Source organism: Cupressus sempervirens, chromosome 10, assembly GCF_028749045.1.
Source record: "Cupressus sempervirens isolate cs-2001-9-10 chromosome 10, ASM2874904v1, whole genome shotgun sequence".
In the NCBI taxonomy this organism is placed as follows: Eukaryota; Viridiplantae; Streptophyta; class Pinopsida; order Cupressales; family Cupressaceae; genus Cupressus; species Cupressus sempervirens.
Window position 1 is genome coordinate 160667064 of NC_143127.1, and position 22868 is coordinate 160689931.

Genomic DNA, 22868 nt, shown 5'->3' on the forward strand with positions numbered 1-22868 from the left:
ACGATGTTCCTTAGATATCTTAAACACCAAAATAGTGTTTCTTAACACTACCCTGAGAGTCTTGTCTTGATTATCATGCTTTAGTTTATACTTAATGTTGAGCTATGCTTTGATCTTTCTTTGTATGATGATTGTTCATTGCTATATATACATGTTTAGTGCACTATATTTGTATGTTTTTTTTCCCTCCCTAGTCATTTTTGCACTAGGGGCATATGGTTTATTTTTTTAATAAGTGATTTGATTAGTATTGATGAGTGTCTCTATGGTTTTCTCTGGATGCATAACTAGAGAACTATGGACCATGAGACATTTTTGGTTGATTTCTTGCTTGTGTGGTTTTGATCTCAAGACTTGCAGTGTTTCTCAACACTACTGAATCCCATTCATATCATCATAGTTTCCTTGGTGACTAGTGATGATTGTGGGAAGCTTTCGATCACATTCATATCTTCAGAGTACTTCAGTGATTAGTGATAATTGTGTGGTCTTTCCGACAAAGTTACATTCATATCTTCATGGTTCCGACTAGTGAAGGTTGTGTAGCTCGGCTCGATGATTAAAAGTAGGATCTTAATCTTGGCCGAAATGAGTAAGTACATAGAATGGATAGAAGCATCATATGGACATGAACATGCATTTTATCTCCTTGGAGGTTTTGATTTGTTTTTTAACCTTTTGAAGGTCTCCTTCATCATTTCTTTGCTATCAGCTTTGATCACGATTATGCTTTTTAGTACATGTCAATTGTTCGTGATCTCAATCAAAATGTCATATCTTGCATAGTTGATGGTTTTTGAGGCATTTTGCCTCTTCTTCTTTCCATCTTCTTGTCTTTCATTCACCCCTTTTCTTTCTTTTGATTCGGGGCATGCTTTTCGCGCTTAATGATTTAACCTTGGTTTCTTGATCTATATCTTGCTTATCTTTCATCATGAACCTTTTTCTCATTTGATCATATCTATCTTGTTCTTGCTTACCCTTTTCTTCATTTCAATTTCGATCCCGAGGGGGCAAGAACACTCTATTGAGCTTCATTGTTTGCAAAGTTGATTCAAAATCTACTCATCTTTTTTTGCCTAGCTTGGGGAAGATGATTATTGTACCTAGGGCAAGTCAATGCGTGTTTTTTCATTTTCTGGGTGTTGATATTTGTCTTTTGCCTTTATATATATATCATGAATTTTATAGTTGCTAAAAACTCTTTGCGCAAACCTACAATTATAAGACCCATAGAGACATATTGTGTTCCAAGCACTATAAGACCCCAAAGGGCATGTTGAGGGAACAAGAGTTGGATGCTTAATCTTTATATATTTTTGACATAAATCAATTTTTATACACATCTCATTTTATAGTTCCTTGACTTAATGTGCTTATCATGTATGTGGACACACATTAGTCAAAGAGGGGCAAATGTATGCACCCAAAAATGGTCACCTTGCCACCCTAAAATGGTCACCTTGACTATGTGGCCCAGTTTCATAATTTATCTCAAGCTTGAATCGATATTTACATCACCATTCCCTTTGATCAAATTATATTATTTGAATTATTTAATTAATCATTATTATTTTACATCAATTTCCTTGATTAAATTGGAGTTAATTTATTTAATTAATTTTAAATAAATGGTTGGATCATCTTGATTTTTGTATTATTTAATTAAAAAAAAAAATTCTTCCTTTTAATTAAATAAAACCCTTCCTCACTTAATTTTATGTGCAACAATTATTATTTTAAAAGAAATAATTAAATAAATGTCACACTTTATTTTATAAGAAAAAAGATTATTTTACATTTAAATTAAATAAAAACACCCCTCATCTTATAATTTTTATGGAGTTCTACACTCCACATCTCTTAATCAAATGCTAATTGCACATTCTCTTATGTGGGTCACACCTTTTCATTTAATTTTCATTTTCCCTCCAATTTGGGAATGCCTCGTCTTTGGTATACAAGGAAACCTCCTTCCTTCATTTTGAAGGGAGGCAATTTTATTATCATCAAGAGGGGGACAATTTTATTATCACCATTATTTGAAGCTTTCATGCGATTTTCTTAAGGACTTGGACCATTCTTGCATGTTTATGATCATTTGAATCTTTCATTCATTGGATATACTTGTGAAGACCAAGGCTAATGTTCATATAAGAGCCACCACTACAAACCTTTGAAGGTCTTTGCACATTGATGATAGGAAGCTATGAGTCGATTCTTGAGATCTTGCGATTTCATGATATTATTTTGAAGGATTTCAAATATAAGGATTCATAGAAATGTGTTTGCATATTTCTCCACATTTTTCACACACACAAACCAGCATTTAAAGCTGAAACAATTGTGGTCTAATAGAAACTTAATCATATTTATCCCTTACTAATAAAAGACGCGCACTAAGGGCTGATTTTTATTTTTTTCCCTAATCTAAACCATGTACATCCATAATCTCATTTGCAATCTGAAGTGTTGTATCATGTCATTCGTCGTGAAACCTAAATACTAAACTTCCCCTTTAATTATAATGAAGCTTAATAAAAGGTAGGTCGAGAAAGGAGCCTTAATCTCCTTTGGACTTTCTGTGATCAGCTTGTTTCTACTCTATGCACGATCGTTGAGTCACAAAATATCCTCTTTGATCTTGCTTTCCCCTCAGCGAATTAGCAATGTGTCCCCATTCTGCAAATGTATGAAATCCTTTGTATATTGGGTTTTGTGAAACAACAATCACATTTGGTCCTTTGTATATTTACTGATTCGCGAGGTGGTAGATTGTGCGGGACATTAGTCCATGGATGCTCTCCATCGTTGTTTTGCTTTTCCTTCATTCTTGTAATACTCGACACCCTGCAAAATGGCGAAGAACTTAACCCTTTACACTATTTCACCCCGACGCCCTTCTATAGATATATCTTCTTGGACTCGAATGAAAATCAAAAGTTCTATGTTTGTAACATGATTAACATGGCATGGGTTTGCTAATAACAAGCTCTTAGATCTATAAAGTCTAAAGGTCTAAAATCATTCTATTCTTAGATTTTCACCAATATATTAATATTATTAATATTAAAATAATGATATTGTTAAAGGATACCACATAGATATAGTAACATCACTGCTGGATCTGAAGATAGGGAAATCAGCTTAAATATCTAAAAGCGGTGAAATTTGCTTCAATTGTCAAGAGCATACAAGTATACATATTCTATGATACAGCAACTAATTTCATAACCAACCAGAACGTGTACAATACAATGAAAGATCTGGACCGTTTTCCTTCAAAAGATACAGATAACTGTAACAATTTTTTCAAAAATTGAGGGGAACTCCAAAATACAAGAGAGTAAGGCTGAACCAGCTATACATATTCTATGAGACATCAAGTATACATATTCTTTGATACACCAGAGCAAGGCTAAACCAGCTACGTAAGCAATTAAATACAGATGCTGGACTCAATTTTATCATCAGGTACCTGGGCCAATTTGCTTCATAAAATTAAGTAGCCTGCACGATCTGAAAAAATGGTGTTAGGCTCACTGTGTCAGTGTCCAAACAGAAACTTCCTTCCAGACAAACAATCTAAGCACCATTCATATGAAGCATTTGATTCTCTTGCGGAGAGGAAAAACTCAAAAGAAAAAGGACATTCATTTTGTATGGAAATTTCAATATAATTGTTATCAATGATCGACGAACATGAATCATCATCATGAATATGAGTTAACATGAGTTAACAGGGTCACACCTACCTCATACCATGATGCAAATAGTAAACTTAAAGGAACTTGAAATTTCATCTACAATCTATAGGGAATGGCCCAGTTACCATTCATGTTCAAGTAATCGTTCATAGAGTCTTGCTAACTAAAAGTCTATTATAAAAATCATTTAGTAGGTCAATAGCACTTTACTGGGACCACCCGTAAATATCACATATTAAGAATTAAGTTTGGAAAAAATAAGTCAACTTTGACTATTTAACACTTTTGGTGTTGGAATGAAGCTTAGGGTCCGTTTGGCAGCAGGAATATGAGTGGGAATAGGCATATGTAAATTCTTAAAATTTCAAATTCTTCATTTGGGTGCACCAAATAAGAATTGTGAATAGGAATATGTATTCCAATTTTGGCCCAAAAATGAGCATTTGCAATTCCAATACATACTCCTATTCTAGTTTTATTTATTTTAGAAAACATAAATTTTTGGGTCCATGAATTCCCCATCAAATTTCGACTGAACTAAACAAGAACAGGAATACGTATTTCTTATTTTTCATTCTAGAATAACAATTCCAGAATACATATTCCTATTCCCATATTGTTATTCCCGTAACCAAACAGACCCTTAGTGTGTAATGTTTAAGCTGTCCGCCTTACTAGTATACCCAGCTGCTCGGAAAAAAAGATAATTAGATTAATTCTGTAATTTTATTGATACCAATATCACAAAATCAAGTTTTCATTGGTACCAATATCACAAAATCAAGTTTTCAGTAATAAAGCTTTCAGTAATAAGATTATTCACATGTATTTCAAGAGCAAAAGTTTGGTGAAAGCCCGTAAAGTGAACGAAGAAGACATCTTGTGGTATATGATTATTACAGCATAAAGAAGACATGGGTACACTCACAATGTAGTCATACCGTTTCACGATATCAACAGGTCTCGAATCTGATCAATTTATATTTACCAGGGTACTCGAACACTGCAGAACTGGTAACTTTGGAACAAGGTATGGACATCCATAAAGGATGGGGTATTTTGTTAAACGTTGTAGTTCCAACTCCCCCAATAGACATTATGCAAAAGGTGAAGCATAGACAAGGCATCAAAACTTGACACAATCCTCAAATGCTGTACTTGCAATTGCTCTCATAGACACATGCAAAATATAAGACCATATATTAAGGCAAGTTAACTGTTGACAAAACACCTACAAGATTGGTCTCATGGAATCCCATGATTGTTGTGTAGACACCTAGATTTTGCCACCATAACTTTATCAATATCATCCCGTTCTATTGCCCCAGTTTCATGTTGTCAACTCACTTCATCATTCTAACCAATCAATTTTAGTCATACATTGATATCTCTCAGCATCTTTTATATGGATTTTTTTCTATATAAATTTTAATTATTAAATATAGATATGCTAGATCAATTGTCGTTGTCATCTCATCATGCCATCAATTTATCAACTTAGTAATGTTAATTTACCTCATCTATTAACTGGTTACATTATGTTAACTAGCAGCCGCAACTTCTTGTACAATGGGTATTGCCAAAAAGGTATGAAAAGTAGATTAGGGAAACTTTCGGTCTATTTTTTTTACGCGAAAGTGTAATGCATGAGGTCAATAGGTGGGTCACTTAGAATATGATGTTGATTGTGCAACAAATGTCACAGTGGAGAAGTAATAGCTTCAAATCAAAGAGGCATTCACTTGCAAGGATTCAATAAAGCCAAAACAAAACCTTTAAATCAGAAACTTTAAATCAGAAAGATCACCAATTATAAGAAATAAATGATTATAATTATCCTTACCCATAGTTCATTTATCAATCAAACTTGGCTAACAAATGAGTCAATCTCAAGTCCTCAAGTTGCTAACATCCTGATGATGGATAACAGAGTGTGATCCAAAACATTGATGCTAAAAAAAACCTTACACAATCAAATCCAGAGGAATAAAATGGCAATCAATCCCACATTTCACTCATGTCAATTTAGTCAGTTCTGCCTTTCACCCGTCAATTAAATTAGTTTACTGATTAATTGATCAAATCAACTCTCAATCAAATTAATACATTGATCAGGCAAGAGCCTTCAACACAACGGTAAGTTGTGAGCCTCTTATCTGCAAGGTCTTGGGTTCACGTCTACTCGAGCTTAACAAATAATAATAATTATCACAACACATAATAATAATTAATCTTCGCTTCAGCCTCTTACCCTTCAAAATAATAATAATAATACACTGATCAATCAATTTAGTTAATTCAACCATCAAGCTAGTTAGTTAACCAACTTGATTGATTTGTCAACTAAATTAATTGTTCAATCAAATAATTTGATTGATTGAGTTAACTTATCAATTAATTAGCTAACCTATTTAATTAATGGGTAGAACGTAACACTAACTAAAATAACAGGAGTCGAATGTGGACTGACACATTAGTTAACCAACTTTGATTGATAACAAAATCTAAGTAAGGATAACTAAAATTGTTTATTTAGTTCAATTGTATATATGTGCAAAGATTAATTAGTTGGTACTAATTAATTAGACATGGGATCATATTAGAATCACTAATATATTTTAATCAATTAACAAAGCAAATTGACAATAGAATTGGTTGATTGATCAGTTGGAATGGTCAAGTTACTCAATAACATAAGACTAAGATCATTAAATGGGGTGATTACAACACAACTACTGTGACAAACTTTAGTTATCTAAGGGAAACGAGTCAGTCGCTGCCCATGTACGCAATGCCGTCACATTATCAGTTACCTTTCCACCCAATTACCACCCAAAATAATTTTGGCATCTGCACACAAACATGCCAAAACAAATCACCATGAACACCAATAGTCATTCACTTTTTTTTAGTTTTTAGTTTTCTTGATTGCTGATTGGTCCATTTGTCCAAAAAGTACTATAACAGCTATTGGGGATCTTAGTGGTGGGTATTGGAAGAATGTTTTAAAATGGCACTTTTAGACCACCTTGCACTCTATGAGGTCTTCAAAGAGCTCCGAGGGCCTTGGATCAGTTGCAGAGCCATTTTCAGTCTAGACCTCGACCAGCTCGCCGTAAATGTGGGAAAGCTGAAAGGTTAGCTTTAAACTCTTCACTCACCTATGAAGGTTCACTGAAAAAATGGGTAAATCTTGACATACGGATTAGGAACTGTAGATGCATGAAGTTAGCCTGAATGGCTACTGAATTGTTTCCCTACACTAGATATGCACAAAAACAAATTGACAGGTGTAAAGCCAAATTCCACAACCTTTGCTACATCATCCCTGCCTGTGTCAAAATGAAAGCTTTGAAACAGTGCACGGAGATACATCAGAGCACTGACAACCCATGGTAGTACAACCTTGAAAACAAAATGGTTTCATGGATTGCAATGATTGCAGGATATGCACAAAATGGATTTCTCAAAAGGCTTAAGAAACTTTCAAGAAAATGAAAGCAGGTGTAAAGCCCACTTCAACAACCTCTGCCAGCATCCTTCCTGCCTGTGATAAAATGGGAGCCTTGGAACAGTATATGGACGTGTATGGATATCATCCTAGCATTTTAAGTATTGTTTGTGTCCTAGGGGCATATAGCCATGCAGGTTTAGTGGATGAGAGTTGAACATAGTTCAATCACATAAGTAACCCTTACTGCATTACATATACAGTTGAGCCTTAGGTTTTCCTGGTTGACCTTCATGCCCATGTTGGCACTCGTGTAGAAATCTTAAACCTTATTATTAAGCTGCCAGTCATAACTCTGTTGGTCTTGTGAAAATATTTTCTTGGTGCCTGTAGGTCATATATGAATTTTTATTGAGTACTTCCAACAACGTGTTTTTTTTGTTATCATAACAATGCTGCAACTTATGTTCTCAAGAAACATCTATACAGAAGCGGGCAGGTCTGGCGAAGACCAATTAGTAAGGAGATTGATGAAAGACAAGAGGAATAAAAAAGATATCTGAATATAGTTGCATTGAAGGCCATAAAACGGTACATGCTTTTTGTGTACGAGATAGATGATAGATCTATGCAAAGTTGTAGATATTGGCTTGGCAAATGAGGGCAGCATGGTATTTCCAGATTCAAGACATCTAAAAAGATGTTTTGTGCTTGTATGTGAAGACGTCATTCTCTGCCCGTTTTGAATTCTCTCATATTTGAACATCTTCTCTCATCGTAAGGCTCATTAATAGAACATTTAGATTTGGTACACTGAAAAGAATGTAAACTACACATATATCCTAGATACCATTTGGATTCGGTACACTAATAGGAATCTATAAGTTCCATCTTCACAGTTGAAGCCTGTTGTTTCAAATCCTTTACACAAGTTTTTCAAGGATCACATGTCTCCTGGCAACATAACAGCAATAATCAAAAGAAACCTTTTAACGCCGCGAATATTCAGACAAAAGCGGAAAACAGAGCAGACATATATAAATCAAGCGAACCATAGAGAGAAGGTACACACGGCAGGATCAAATCCATGCCGCAGACAACAAATACAGACGCAAAAAAACTCAACAGCACAAAACTGACTCGGGAAAGAGCACCGGTCACAATTGTGTTTGCAAAATCCATAGTGCAATTCTGACAGAGAGAGGCACCACTTGCCAGACAAGTGGAAGTCCATTGGAATCATTCTTTACTCAGAGTTAAGTACCCTTATATATTAAATTTACAATTACATATGCCCACACAAATGGAAGAGATTAAAATTATACAATTTTTCTTGTCAGAGATTGTACAGGCTACGCATGCACTCTGTGCTCTATGGAATACACTGTACCCTTTCAGTTTCCATTATATCTGCACCTTTCGTGTTTGGAAACTGCACAACTCTAAGCAGTTTTCCCAGATATACTGAATCATTAATGTAGGCTAAGTTATGCGAATTTGTAAGCATTTAATTGATTGGACTAGATTAATGATTCAGTATATCTGGGAAAACTGCTTAGAGTTGTGCGGTTTCTAAATATGGAAAGTGGTGGAGTGTATTCTATAGAGCATAGAGTAGTGATTCAACATAAATTCATGAGTAGTGATTCAACACAAATCCATCTTTTATGAAAATAAATGGGACACTTAGCACTCATTGGATCTAGGTGATGTTCATAAACGTGAAGCACAGGGACTTCCTGAGAGGTCACCCATCCCAGTACTACTCCAGCTTGAATGCACTTAACTACAAAGTACAAAGTTTCCTCCGTGGTCAGACCCACTCTACTTGCAACCCCATTTGCAAAACCTTCACCAAGTGTTGTGTCTTATGAATCATTCATCAAGAAGCCCCTTGAGCTCATCAATTGATTAGTAAGAGATAATTTCCACAGTAAGTCAAATTGTGATATTGCTATCAGGATTTAACTGTGTAGTTTTTGAGTCAAGCTCATTGACCAAATCCATCTCTCATGAGAATAAATGGAACACTTAGCACTCATTGGATCTAGGTGATGCTCACAAAGGTGAAGCACCAAGACTTCCTGGGAGGTCAAAAAATGGTCATTTCAAAATGTTGTTGGATACCTACTTAAAGATGTCCCAATAACCATGCACTCATAATTGCCAATACTTAAACTGTGAAAAAATGTCTCAATAGTGGTGCACAAACGGGCCCATTCAGTACCAAAAAAGCTAAAAACTGATCAGCTAATGGTACAGATGAAATTTATTGATGAACTTTTAGTTATCATTTGTTTGGCTCCTTTTTAAATTGGTGCTCTTCCTTCAAGGGAAAAGATCCAATTTCTGTCAAGGAGTTATCAGTCTAATAGCCGTTATAATTTTTGTCATAGATACCCTTCAATTACTATTTTTAAAAGAGTACCAAAAATGAAAACACTTGTACTAATAACCAATCACACATGTAATAATAATCTATTATTGTTTTTCTTTTTTGGTTAGTGAGTGACTCATCTGTGCACCACTATTGAGACATATCATAAAGACTATGGAACATTCAACTACAAGAACTAGCATTTTTTGAGTGAACAGCTATTGGTGCATTGGACATAGCAAATATCTAGTGAGCATTTTGAAATGAAACTTTTGGACCACCTTACACTCCACAATCTCTACATGTAGAGACCTGTGACTAGGGTAGACAACCTTGTAACCACTAAGGCTAACTTCACAAACCTACAACTTCTAATCCTTAAGTCAAAATTTGCCAATTTTTTCAACAAATCTCCGTAGGCGAGTGAAGAGCTTAAGCCTTAAAGCTAACCTTTTGGATTTTCTACATTTACAGAACTATATGTAAAATCCGTAGAGTGCGAGGTAGTCTAAAAGTGTCATTTTAAAACGTTAACTCCAAACCCATTATGTTCACCCCCAAATAGCAGCTCACAAAAAAATAGTTCTTTTATCACAGATGGACCAATCAGCAACCAAGAAAGCAAAAAAAAATCAATTATTTAGTACACATATAATCAGCTATTAGTCCATGTGCTATCATATTTTAGGGCTTTTTATGGTCAGTAATTGGAGGAATTTATAACTGTGGCGGTAGCAGTCATTGGAACATAGGCTGTTACTGGGTCATCTCCCCTACTCAAAATTCAAAACCTTAACTTAAAGCATTTCTCGTCTACATAAGTACCAAAAATGTCAGTAAAATTCAACTTATGTTTAGGTGTGTTAGGTGCACGAAATTAGCCTGAACAGCTACTGGATGTTGGGTGTTTTCTCTAGCTTTCATTCTATTTCCTGACAAATCTAGTTGCTGTACATATAACAACTCGAGTCACATACACCGTGGTTTGTGGAATACTGGGGGTAAGGGCAGCGGACGGAGTGACTTGTGATTGGATATGCAGCCGGGATATGGTAAAGTTGGTGCCCGATTTTACAGAGGATTGTAACAGAATAAACGTTAGATATCGCTGTCCGCTAAAGGAATATAATTAAACTTATTCTGAAATCAAATACATAAATGAAATACAATCCTATCACAGAAAGGAGATAATTTAGAATATGATAGAAGAATGCCCTGAGTAATGAGTGGAAGTGTAAGAATCTGTCTAGCAACGGACAAGCTTCGTTGCCTAAGCAAGGATTCGTAAATCCTTACCTCCCATTTGGGTGGGCTGTTTCAACCGTGCTCTATGGAACTCTTGCTCTTTGCAGCAGCACTGAGGCCCTTAATATCCGGAAAAAAATGCTGCAACTGTGTCCCTTCCAGTGGGGATTTCTGTGGATAAAAAACACGAATTAGAATTAAAATTTATAATCAAATTTAGTATTTACTTTCTTTAAAATGAACAGTAAACAATGATGACAGAAACCAGAAATAATATAATAGACGTCTCCGCTACATGCCTCGTGAAACATGGGGCAATGAGTTTGGCTCAGAAACTACCACAGAGTTAAATCCTAATATTTCAATATCACAAAAACGAGCCTGGCAGAAAACACCTTTCCAACTCCACTGTACAAGGAATGAAGACTGGAGAAGGTTTTACACAAAATTTAAGCGTGAAACATCAAACAGAAATCCTCATCACAGTTCTGGTGTTTGTGCGCACTGGGGCCGTTAGCACCCATGTAAACCTATAAGCAATAGGCAATGCTATTTAATTCGCATGCAGAAGACAGATGGGAGTGAAATGATTTTAATGTACCATCTTCCCAATATTATTATTATTAATATCCTTCTCTTGATAAGCGCTCCAACCTCTTGCAGTGAGCGTGATAAAATAGGATACATTGTGTAGAACCAAATAAATGTATAGACGGCCATGACAGGATAATCTATGAGGGCACGACTTCCTACCCAAATAAACAGCATTTCCTTGTGTCAAGAATTAGTGGAGGGGAGAAGAATTAGTATAGCGGAGAAGGGGTTTCAATAGTGGGGATAGGAGTTGTTCTCTAGATACTTACACTTATTGACATAATGTTCTTTTGTTCTTTTTGCTTTTTTGACAACATTGTACCAATATTTGTGATTTTAAAGTTGTTAGTGTAATGCTAATGACCTAAATTTGAGTAAAATGTACTCTTAATTATAAAAATTAACTAATGATGTGATGCCACATCAACTATTCAACTATGGGTACCCTTTATGCACTATCATTAGTCTTAAAGGCTCGTGTCTGATGTAGGTGGATCTCCAAAACAAATCAAATGTATCATTATGTAAAAAAAATTATATTTAGATTAGAAAGGTGTCTTTAAAATTTGATTAGTCTTATGCATTGGTAAGTTATATGTTTCATTGGTTCACTGATCGTGGGACAAGTTAGTAGAACTCCATTAATGTGGTATATGGCAATCAAACAATTTGTTACTAATTACATATGTTTCTTTGCATTTGTTGTCTTATTTTTTCTTTCCAACTTGTCATAATAACTTTTTGTTTTTTTGCATTTCCTTCTATGTAGTAAGAAATTTCCAAACAATCATTAGTTAAATGTTCTACAACCTTACACGTTATACTCATATTTACCTTTTTCCTTCATAGAACTTTTGGAGTCTTTGTTACTTTAGGCACTAAAACTTGTTACTTTGTTCTATATATCTTAGTATATATTTAGTACAAGTGCCAGCTTGCAAATAGCTTGGTGATAGTTGTAAGTTGGTTTTAGAAGGTTTTGAACATGTAGCGTAAACATGTTTATGTATTCTTATTTGCTTTGAACCACCAATAAAATTAGTTTTTTTATGTTGGTGGGTTTTCTCTAAAAGCTTTGATATCATTATCAACAACCTAATAGCTTGCTGATGTTCATTCAACTCGTGAGTTTTCCAAACCTCCCTAATTGTTAGCATCATTCAATTGTCTGTGCACACTTATTTAATTAACAAAACTATTTTTGGTTTCATCTACCATCTAATCCACAACTTGAAGCTTATGTTATTTTGTGAGTGGTTGTCTAATGAAAGTTTTTATATATTGTGTGGCTTTTTATACCTTGAAAGCTTGTTTCTTTATGGTTATTTCCACAATAAGTATGCTGTGATGTACTAGGCTAGAATGTGTTTTATTAAGAAAAACAAGTTTTGAAGGGCCCTTAAAATGATGTACAAAGAGATCTTAAAGATCAGACATTAAGCCCATTCAGCAAAATAGGACAAAGCCAGCAATCGAACTAATTTGCCTCACAATAGGTGTGTGATAATCATGCCCAAGGCCTTACTTAGAAATAGTACATTCAATCTAAGGATTATTCTCCCTACCATGAGGTGCATTTAATTTGTCAACCCAAGGATGTATACTTGAAATGGTCAACACAGTATGTGCAGTAGGTTTCTTAAAGAGTCATTATGTTTATGTCGCAGGAAAGTAAAATGCAAGGAAAGATCCTACACTAGTGTTACAAGAAACTAACACAAATTTAACTCTTCACTGAAATGAATGTTGGAAATGCAATTAAATGTTAACGTATATTCCAACTTAGACCATCCACTATAACTGTTCTCATAGATGTTGCAGGAACACTCACACAAGTATGATGCTATAGGAGTAAACTTACAATTTCTACTTGAAATACTAGAAATGCAGGAAGTAAATCTACACTACTCTAGTCTAATCCACCTCCCAAGTGGGCTCCCTTGGTTAGCTTCTACTAATCTACTAACAGAGAATGTAAACCAATAATTATTTCATTATATTCTAAAATTCCTTACATGAGAATAATACATAAAATTGTAAAACAATTCACTACAAGAGTCAATAGTTTCTTTTCATAAAATTTCTTCCAACCTTCTAAAGCTATCGATCTAATCTGTATAAATAGAGGATCAACACTTATATAAAATAGGAAAGAAAAAAAAACTGACTACAAATCCACCAAAGAAAAAGAAGGAAATATAATAGTTCGCAGTACGAACAATAAAGTCTGGATAACCAAGCCAACACAATAGTAAATGTAGAGGAAATATAGCAACTTTTTAGTTGTGCATTCATAGAATAATGGCTCCTCCTTTGTAGCGATCGTGTCTCCTGAGTTCATTATGGTTCTTCCATTGTGACTGGACTTTAATGTTCCTCCTTGAATGCTATCGACCATCTCCAGCTTCTTCCCTATCAAGTTAGTTATGATGCAAAAACATTTGCAAACAAGCATAATCAAATTAAATCCAAATATTAGAACACACATTCTGATGGTTATATGAAATACTGCATTATATGTATAATATTAGCAAAATATGGCATACTATCTACCCATAGGTTAATAGTTATACCTGGACTTAACCATAGGTTTATCTAAACATAAGTTCACAAGTGTCTTGACAATGTTAAAACAGAGTATTTTAAAATTATCATAAAATAGAGGCAATAATTAGCCTCATCATGAACTAAAGCCAACTACGAAAGGACATCACACTGACCACAAACAAAAAACACAAAATAAACAGAGAGAGGAGGATACCACATGGGAATTAACCCATTTTCTTTATCAGCTCAGCTACCTACTCCTCCAACTAGTCTATTTTCTTTGTAGCCTCTTTGATTTGGTTGATGTTCGAAGAGGTCGTCGTCACCATTTTCCTTTTATTTGCTTTTGTCCTCCTCCTAGACCCTTTCTTGATATCAGTAGCAGCACCTTGATCCTCAGGACTAGTAATAATGGCATTCTCCCCAAGACTACCCTCCAACTTGTTGATGAGAATTTTAACATGCTCATTAGAGGCTTTCAGAATTTTATAGCTTTAATCAGTAATACTTTCAGAGTGCTCTCAATGCTATTTACCTTACTGTCCAGCTCAAACACCTTGGCCTCCAACCTATAGAAAGTCACCTTGTCAATCAAAGAGCCCACCATAGGATTTTCCCTCTCAACAGCATCAAGAGACTTGTGGCTATCAATCCTTCCCTCTAGAGATCTCATCCTATCCTTCATGTCCATGACTTGATGAAACAACCACTTAATGGATCTAAAAGTATGCAGTAAACTATTCCTGACATTATTAAGCACATTTATATTCTCCTCCTTACTATAATCACTGATAATAACCATAGAGAGAGATATAAGTTCTTAGAGGTCCACTTTTCATGGCTCCACCTCACCAACGGTAAGATTAATTTTCTCCTTGGCAATCCAAAGCCTCACTATGTCCATGGTTATGTTTTTCCATGTCATTTTCCTACCCTTAGAAGGAGCATGGAAATCCTCAACAAAGACCTTGGCCTGAGTAGCATGGGTGGAAACAACATCCTGGTTCGCCCCCTCAATGAGAGAGTCATCCCCATATTGATCCTTAATGAGATTCAATGGGGAATTTGAGCCCTATAGACTCCAACATCTCCTTTCTCAACTTTCCACTTCTTCCTTGATGGCTTAATGATCCTATTGGTACCCTCTTCATTAATGTCAATATCCATATCATCACCCTCTCCTCATACTCATCTGATGAGATAACAACTTTGGCCTATTTTTTGGTCATACGGGTCCTACCATGCTTCAAGGTCGAGTTGGCCTTCTTTTGTTTCTTATACACCCCCTTCCCTTGCTTTCTCCTACTAGAGTTGACATCCTCAATATTAGTATCCATATCTTCATCTTCCTCAAAGTAGTCCTCATCAAACTCCACCATTTTCTTAGTCTACTTCATACTTAGAGAAGCTCTAATATTTTTCTTAAGGGCTTCTAAGTAGCCTTCATATGGGTCTTGAAGGCAGAGCCCTTGCCCTTTCCTTTTCTTTTAGGTACCACCTCCTCATCCTCCAAATACATACCTTCACTATCTTTAGTTTCAGAGAAACCCTGAGATTCCTCCAAAACCTCCTTCTCATCTTCCTCAATGCCCTTCACCTCAAAAAAATTCCCTACAGAATGAGTTTTAATATGCTCATAAATGAGAAACACTAAACCATCATTGAGAGGAGGGTTGGTAAGAATTTTCTCCCTCAGCTTGTTGATACTAGCATTCACCTAGGTGTCAAGGTACAATGGAATGGATATCTTAATACCATGCCTTAAATGGTTCAATAAAGCAAAAGGTACGAAAAAACCCTTGAAAATATCCTGTGCAATGTAACATAGTGTTGGTGAACAGAATGTCGTTCCTTAGAAAATAAATAATTTAGTCTATGCCCAAGGTAGGAAATCAATTATGTTCACTATAGTTGGGTAAACTTTTTTTTTTTAATCGTTTCCCTCTAAATACTTAAAGGTACAGCTCACTTTTGATAGATCATCAATGAATTTAATTTTTTTAAACGGTAAACATATGGATGCACTTTTACCTGAAAATGCTTAAGTGTCTTTCATGTACTCCTAGGTACAGAGGTGTAATACACAGATTATAAGAAATGAAATAAAATTGAAAAGCACATAGTCTTCTCAAAGCTGAACAACATTCAAAGAATAACTCAGATTTTCAATAGTATGAAACTGAAAAAGACTAAAAGATCTAGTATGACAATTTAAGGCAGCAATCAATGTTATTGACAATCACCATAATAGTTCTCAAAGTAACTATGAGCGACTAAGTCCAAACTCCAAGTCTTGAACCGTAACAGATATTAACAGATATATTGATGTAAAATCTTTAAGCATAAAGTCTTGAAAAGAACAACATTTGCATATATCTATACTTTCTATCAATTTCTATCAATGTTATTGACAATCACCATAATAGTTCTCAAAGTAACTATGAGCGACTAAGTCCAAACTCCAAGTCTTGAACCATAACAGATATTAACAGATACATTGATGTAAAATCTTTAAGCATAAAGTCTTGAAAAGAACAACATTTGCATATATCTATACTTTCTATCAATTGCTATTTAAAAAGTCTTCCAAAAAAAAACCTACTACTAAGATTGTTTTGTCTATGTCACTAAAAGCTAACCCTTTCTAAGTTCTATGCCCCAGCATATATATTTTTTGCAAAATCCGAAAGGCCTCCATCAAAACCCATCCATTTTGGTTACAAACGATTATCAAACATAATAGTTAAAAATAGTTTTTGAAACAGGAAACAAAAGACAACTGCTCATAACTAAATTTCTTCATCAGTCCTCTCATCAACTATTATGGTTTGTTTTATCAATTTCTAGCTCTGGAAGGTGCTCACAAATTCTTGAGCTATGTGAGAATGTGGGTTCTTTAAGCTGAGAAACTTCAATCTACATGCATCCTCTTGCCACCTCAGTTCTTTGATCCTTCTGATTTGCCTAGGCATGAGCTCCCTGTTTAGATACAACATGGATTCAATATTACCCACTGTAGTAAAATCTTGGGAAGTAGGGCTCTCACTATGTCTAATCTTTAAAATGGTCTCATGGAAGCTTTTTATTAAAGTCTCTAAATCTATGTTCCTGTCATCTAACTAAAAGTTGCCAGTAAGGTTTATTATTTGCATGTCTTTTAGTATCCGTTTATGCATCTCAGTGGCTTCACACTCATTGCATCTCCTCTATGGCAACCTTATAAAGGGACTCTTTGCAACTCATATTACTCTTCAAAATGAGGAGCATGCAAGGATATATGACCTTCATAGGATTTTCACTTGGGAATTTTATAAAACCATACTTTTCCACTTCATGTACCTGGAAAACAAATGTAGACACCTAAAATTGTCCAAAACCCATCTCCTGACCAATTAAATAAATATTTATTATTTATTTAATTTCCCTACCTTTAATTAAATCAATTTGCATTTATTCAATTACATTTACCTTACCTTGATTTAAATAAACTAAGGTTTATCTAAATCCTAGCCTTTCCTTGATTTAAATAAACTAAGGTTTATTTAAATCCTAATCCATTCACTTTAATTAAGTACTTCGTTTACTAAATTAATCCCTTTCCTAATCCCATTTGGAATTAAATATTACATTTAATCCTATTTGAGCACATGGCTCCTACTTTTAACCCTCACCTAACCTCACTATTCTAACCTAACCCATCATGCTAAACCTACCCACTTCCTTAATCATGCTTGCTTTGCATAATCACCTTGCTAATCACCTTTTAATCCTAAGTGTGTGCTCACACATGTGTGAGAGATGTTCACATTTCCCATATCTCTCATGTCTACCATGCCTCTTGCACACTTGTCCTCTTGCATGAGAATCAAGTTGTCTCACACATGTGTGAGAAGTCATGCCTTCTCACACCTCTTTCACACGTGTCCTCTTGCATGAGAATCAAGGTGTCTCACACCCCTTGATCATGTCACCATCAAAGGTTGCTCACACATGTGTGAGCATATTGCCCCCTTTGAATGGTCAAAACCCTAATCCATGTGGAGTCTACTTGGCCTCCACCTCATTGACACCTCATCGATTTTGAGAGATCCTACCCCTCCATCTTGCATTCAATCTTAGCCGTCCGTTGCATCCATTTTCCTATAAAAGGAGAGCCCTCTCCTCATTTTCATCAAGCACCATCTACCTCATTGTTATGCCAAGATTTGTGAGCAACCACATCCCATAATGTGAAATCATCTACAGGTGATGATTTTTGTGAGGTTTGCATTGGTGTTATTTTCAATAGTTTAATGCTCTTTTATTTCATGTTATCTTTGTTTACATGTTTATCTTGCATTTTTTTGAGGTTTGCATAATCATGTAGGAATATGCATTAGTTGCTTAGTGTTATTCCTCTTATTACATTTTTATGCAATACATTTTGGCACGCCGGCTGGTGGGACCCACTTCAGAGGTTCAAACTAATGATCTAATGTGTTTTTGAGTATTTTGTGAGCTTGTAGGTCAAAGGCTTGCATTTGGAGATCAAGTTTCATGAGGAGCGTCTAATCGAGCCATAAAGCCCATCATCGCATTTGGAGGACATAAGGGAAGTCTTTTGACACATAAGGGAAGTCTTTTGACACATAACACTCTATATTTCATTTCTTATGGCTTTATTTTGAAGTTCTAGGGTGTATATACGTTGAATATACTCTTTTTTAATAGAAAATAGAAAAAAAAAATAATAATAATAACTCCTTCTTTGTTAATAGATAAATAGGTTAAAAAATAAAATAGGGAGTTTCTTTTATTTTTACATTATTCTATTTATGTTTAAAAAAAAAGCGAGGGGGGGGGAGGTTAGCATTTGTTTGTTAGCTTATATATATATATATATAAATTAAAAATCAAAAAATAATAAAAATATAAAAAAATAAAAAATTTGACTCTGTTTTTAGTTTGGCCGCAGGTTAGCCACGACACCACCCGCAGGCAGCACCTACGAGTGGCGCAACCACCATCACGGCCCCCGCTCCCCTTCCCTTCCGCTAGTGGCAGCCCTTTCCACTTCTTCCCCCACGGCCACCACATGACAACTCCCCTTTCCACTTCTTCCCCCTTCTCCCCGCAACAGAGCACCTTGCCTACATTTCCCCTGCCGAAAGCCAACACTCCCGAGCTCAAAACTGCTGTCTACAAACCTTGTGAACCTCGCCTCTGCTCGGCTCATGCTGCTCCACCCTCGGTCGTGGCGAAGCTTCCTAACTTGCCACCTGCTCCCTGCAAGCCCTCCACCCACGGCTTAACACTCTTCCGTCGCCTGTTTCGTTATTCGCTCCCTTGGCCCGCGAAACCCACCTCTACCATTCTCGCCATGCTGCTTCGCCAAACAACCACCTCTGCTCCTCCCTCCATTTGTCGCTACCAACCCTAACTCACTGCAACCCTAACCCGCAGCAGTGCCACTACCTCGTCCACCTGCGACCTACACTCGCCATCCCATCATTCTGCTTAAATTACTGCCCCTCCACTCTGCTTAAAACTCACACCTTACCACCACGCTCCGCCTCAGCCCGAACCATCGCGGCTCCTCCCTTTTGCTCACTTTCGACGCTAACCCTCACGGCCTGCGCTCCCTGCGAGCATCTCCTCCCATGCCACCTACAACAGACCTTCCCACCCGTGAACCCAAAACCCTTCTGCTCCTGCTCACCACTCCTCCCTCCAACGATTTTGGCCCTTTTCTTAAAATTTAGTTTCAATCAATCATATAAGTTATTATTATTTTTTTGGTGTGCACCTTTATTTCTTTTTTGTACCAAAATAAATAAATAAATAAATTATATATATATAAATACTATAGAAATTTCCATGTATCTTATAGCAAAAACGTTCAAAAACAAAAAAAATTTTGCTTGACGTGCTCCTAACTGTCAAATTTTTGCCCTCCTAGTCGCTGATTTCAACACTGCATCAGCATTCCATGCCCTTCTAAACCATAAGGAGAAACCTTTCATTTTTTGCTCATAACTTGAGCATACGGACTCCATTTTTGAAAAATGAAATATTAGCGAAAAGCTGATTTCGAGCTCGTCGTAATGGTGCTAGTTTTGCTAGATTTTGATGTTGTTTAGATCTTTGTTTTTCCTATCAAAGTCTAAACTTTGTGCTAACTCTTTCATTACAGGATTGTTTCATGTTTGTCCTACATTTTCGCTGCCCTAACTTGTGGTTTTGTAGGGATATTTTCTCACTAACCATATCGCTTGTAGGTTTTTGCCTTAATTTTATTTTGGAATGAACTTGTATGGTTAAACACTCATCTTTGAATGCATGGTTAAATGCTAAAACAATCAAATTCAATCTTGAATCCCTTAAGGGAATGGACATGTATGCTTAGGTTATTAAACATTTAGAATTGGTGCTTAAAATGAACTCACACAATCTTGAATGCCTTAAAGGAAATTGATTTCATTTTCAGTAATTTTGCTTATGCACACGCTCGATTTACTTTTTTGTTGACGAATCTGGGTTTTCATTTACGTTGGCGACATTTCAAGTTGGAAAGAGCATTGTATGGTTTAATCATGTGTATCTTCAAGTAGATTACAAAACCTAAAGTTTCATCAGGAAAGAACGCGTGTCTTTAAAACCCCGAGGCCACTTATGTATTCTCTCCCCTCGTGCCCTCGGGTGATCTTGGGTGCACAAGAAATAAGTGGTCTTGTTTTTCTTTTTAGGAGGCCTTCTTGGGGATTTCATCACCCCTTGGGATGACCTCAACTCCAGTGTTTTGGCGGAGTATAAAAATCGAGAGGTGAATCGAAAGACACCTCTCTTGGAAGAAAAATATTGTCACTCTTGGCTAAGCCCCAAAGAACTTTATACCTTTGGGAAGTGAAGGAGGAGATTTGGGTTACCATCTCCCTTTGGCTGTGTGGCAGTATTTTCTTTCATCTATAGATTTGGGCCTCACGTACCTTGCGTATATCAAGGACACCCTCTAGTTGATCCTTGTACATCCTAGTTGAAACCTTATAGGATTGTTGGTGTGTTTGACGTTCTTGAGTGTTTGAAACACACTTTCCTTGTACATATTTCCTTCTTTGATTTTGCATCTCAAAATTGAAAAACCTAAAAACATTATAAAACCTAAAAACCCAAAAAATCATAAAACATAAAAATCCAAAAAATTGTAAAAGTTCAAAAATCCAAAAAAAGAAAAATCAAAACAATTTCAAAAATAACAAAAACAAGTCTTGGTTTAAGTCATCTTAGTCAAGTTTTCCACATCATTCCACATCACATCTTCTTTCCATCAAAGTCATCACCCTCATACATATCTTGTCTTCATCATTCAAACCATTTCCTTGACATCTTCATCATCTCTATATTTGTCCAAGTCATTCCCTCGTCATTCAATCTAATTCATAATCTTCATCCTAGTCATGCTTCATCATCCTCCAGCTTCAATTTCCTCCGCCAATCTCATAATGCATTCTTAATTCAATCCTCCACATCATCATCCTTCTAATCCAATCCCTTGTCAAATTCATTCTTTTCTAATCAATTCTTAATTCAATCCATTTACATCTTCAATCCAAAATCAATCAATCTTTCTTCATCTATCCAAATCTTCTTCTAATTCAATTTTTCACTTTGGACATAGGAGCATTTTCACGAACATTGGAATTTAATTCACATCCAACATTCACTTGTTTGCAATCTCATAGGGTTTTTATCAAATCAAATCAAACCCTCATCCAATCAAATCAAATTCTATCAAATCAATATCAAGTCAAATCCAATTCGAATCAAGTCAAAGTCCAAGGCTCCTAGTCCTAAGTTCATATCAAATCTTTCGTCACTCTTCTTCTAACATCTATGGATTTGAATTTACTTAATCAAATGGTTGACAATCTTCAAAGACAATATGGAGTTCTACCTTCTGTTCAACCTGCATATCAAATCCATCCTCAACATTTCATATCCAACTCTAATCCATCTCATGTTCATTATTCTTCTACCTTTGACTAGGGAAATCCACCTCATTATCCTTACACTACATACGTTTCTATTCATAGCCCACACACTTCCTCCAACACAAATGACCTTGCCAAGGAAATAGAACAATTAAAGAATTATCTCTTAGCAAGCCAACAAAAAGAGACCCCCTTCCATGCCATGTGTCCTCTTCCCCCATGTTTCAAAGATCATAGTCCTCATGTCCCATCCAACCCCAACCCTCCATGCAATCCCCTACCCATAGTTCCACCTTCACACGATCCTAATCCTCCAAAATCCACATCATCCCCATCTCGTAAGGGGTATTTATCATTATTATTGGCTAAGTGTAAAGAACAAGATAAAGTGATCCAATCACCCAAAGTTTTTCCTCCAAAGCATTTCACTATAGATTCCTCTTCTCCTCTAGATCCGAGCATTTCTTCATCCCATCCTTCCCCTATCCCTCAAGATCCATTTATCCCTCCTAGTCCATCTCATGTTTCCCTTCCTAATCAAGATCAAGGCATTTCATGTACTGCACACATTACCGATTCCTCGCCATCTCAAGCATTAGCCTCCATAGATCCTCCACTTCATGAAGAAGTTCCTTCCACTCTGTCCACTAATATTCCTCCATGTCAAGATCAAATCACCCTATCTCATGGCTCCATTCCCTTCACTCCAGCATATGATCCTATTCCATCTCATGACACATGCATTCCACTCCATGATCCTCTTTTAAGTCAAGATCAAAGCACCCTTGCATTTTCCTTTCATGATCCCACTACATCTCACGATCCTATTAGCCCTCATAATCCCCTTCACGATCCTAATCCTTCGCATGACCCTATCCCACCTATCCAATCCACTCATGAACCCCATATACCTGGACTCGCATCTTCTGTTGAAAATGCTAACTATCCCATTAAAGAAATAACGTCTCAAGATGTTGGTA

General features: G+C 36.0%; 1 protein-coding gene across 1 annotated transcript; it reads right to left on the reverse strand.

Annotated features, from left to right (window-relative positions):
• Positions 1 to 3122: 3122 nt before the first annotated feature.
• On the reverse strand, positions 3123 to 18927 carry LOC149533087 (uncharacterized). Its single transcript, XM_089805798.1, has 5 exons — positions 18906 to 18927; positions 15443 to 15532; positions 11382 to 11551; positions 10832 to 10951; positions 3123 to 3519 (listed from the first exon to the last, which is right to left on the reverse strand). The coding sequence occupies exons 1-4, from the start codon at positions 18925 to 18927 to the stop codon at positions 10853 to 10855; spliced, it is 381 nt and encodes a 126-aa protein (XP_089661924.1). The 3' UTR covers positions 3123 to 3519; positions 10832 to 10852.
• Between the last annotated feature and the right edge of the window lie 3941 nt (positions 18928 to 22868).

Bases quoted from the DNA above. Each gene is read 5' to 3' on its own strand.
- LOC149533087 (XM_089805798.1), bottom strand. From the start codon at position 18,927: ATGGTGGTTGCGCCACTCGTAG. The intron at 15,533-18,905 runs GTGCTGCCTGCG...CTCATTCTGTAG, and splicing joins GGTGGTTGCGCCACTCGTAG to GGAATTTTTTTGAGGTGAAG. The intron at 10,952-11,381 runs GTACATTAAAAT...TTTTATCCACAG, and splicing joins ATAATAATATTGGGAAGATG to AAATCCCCACTGGAAGGGAC.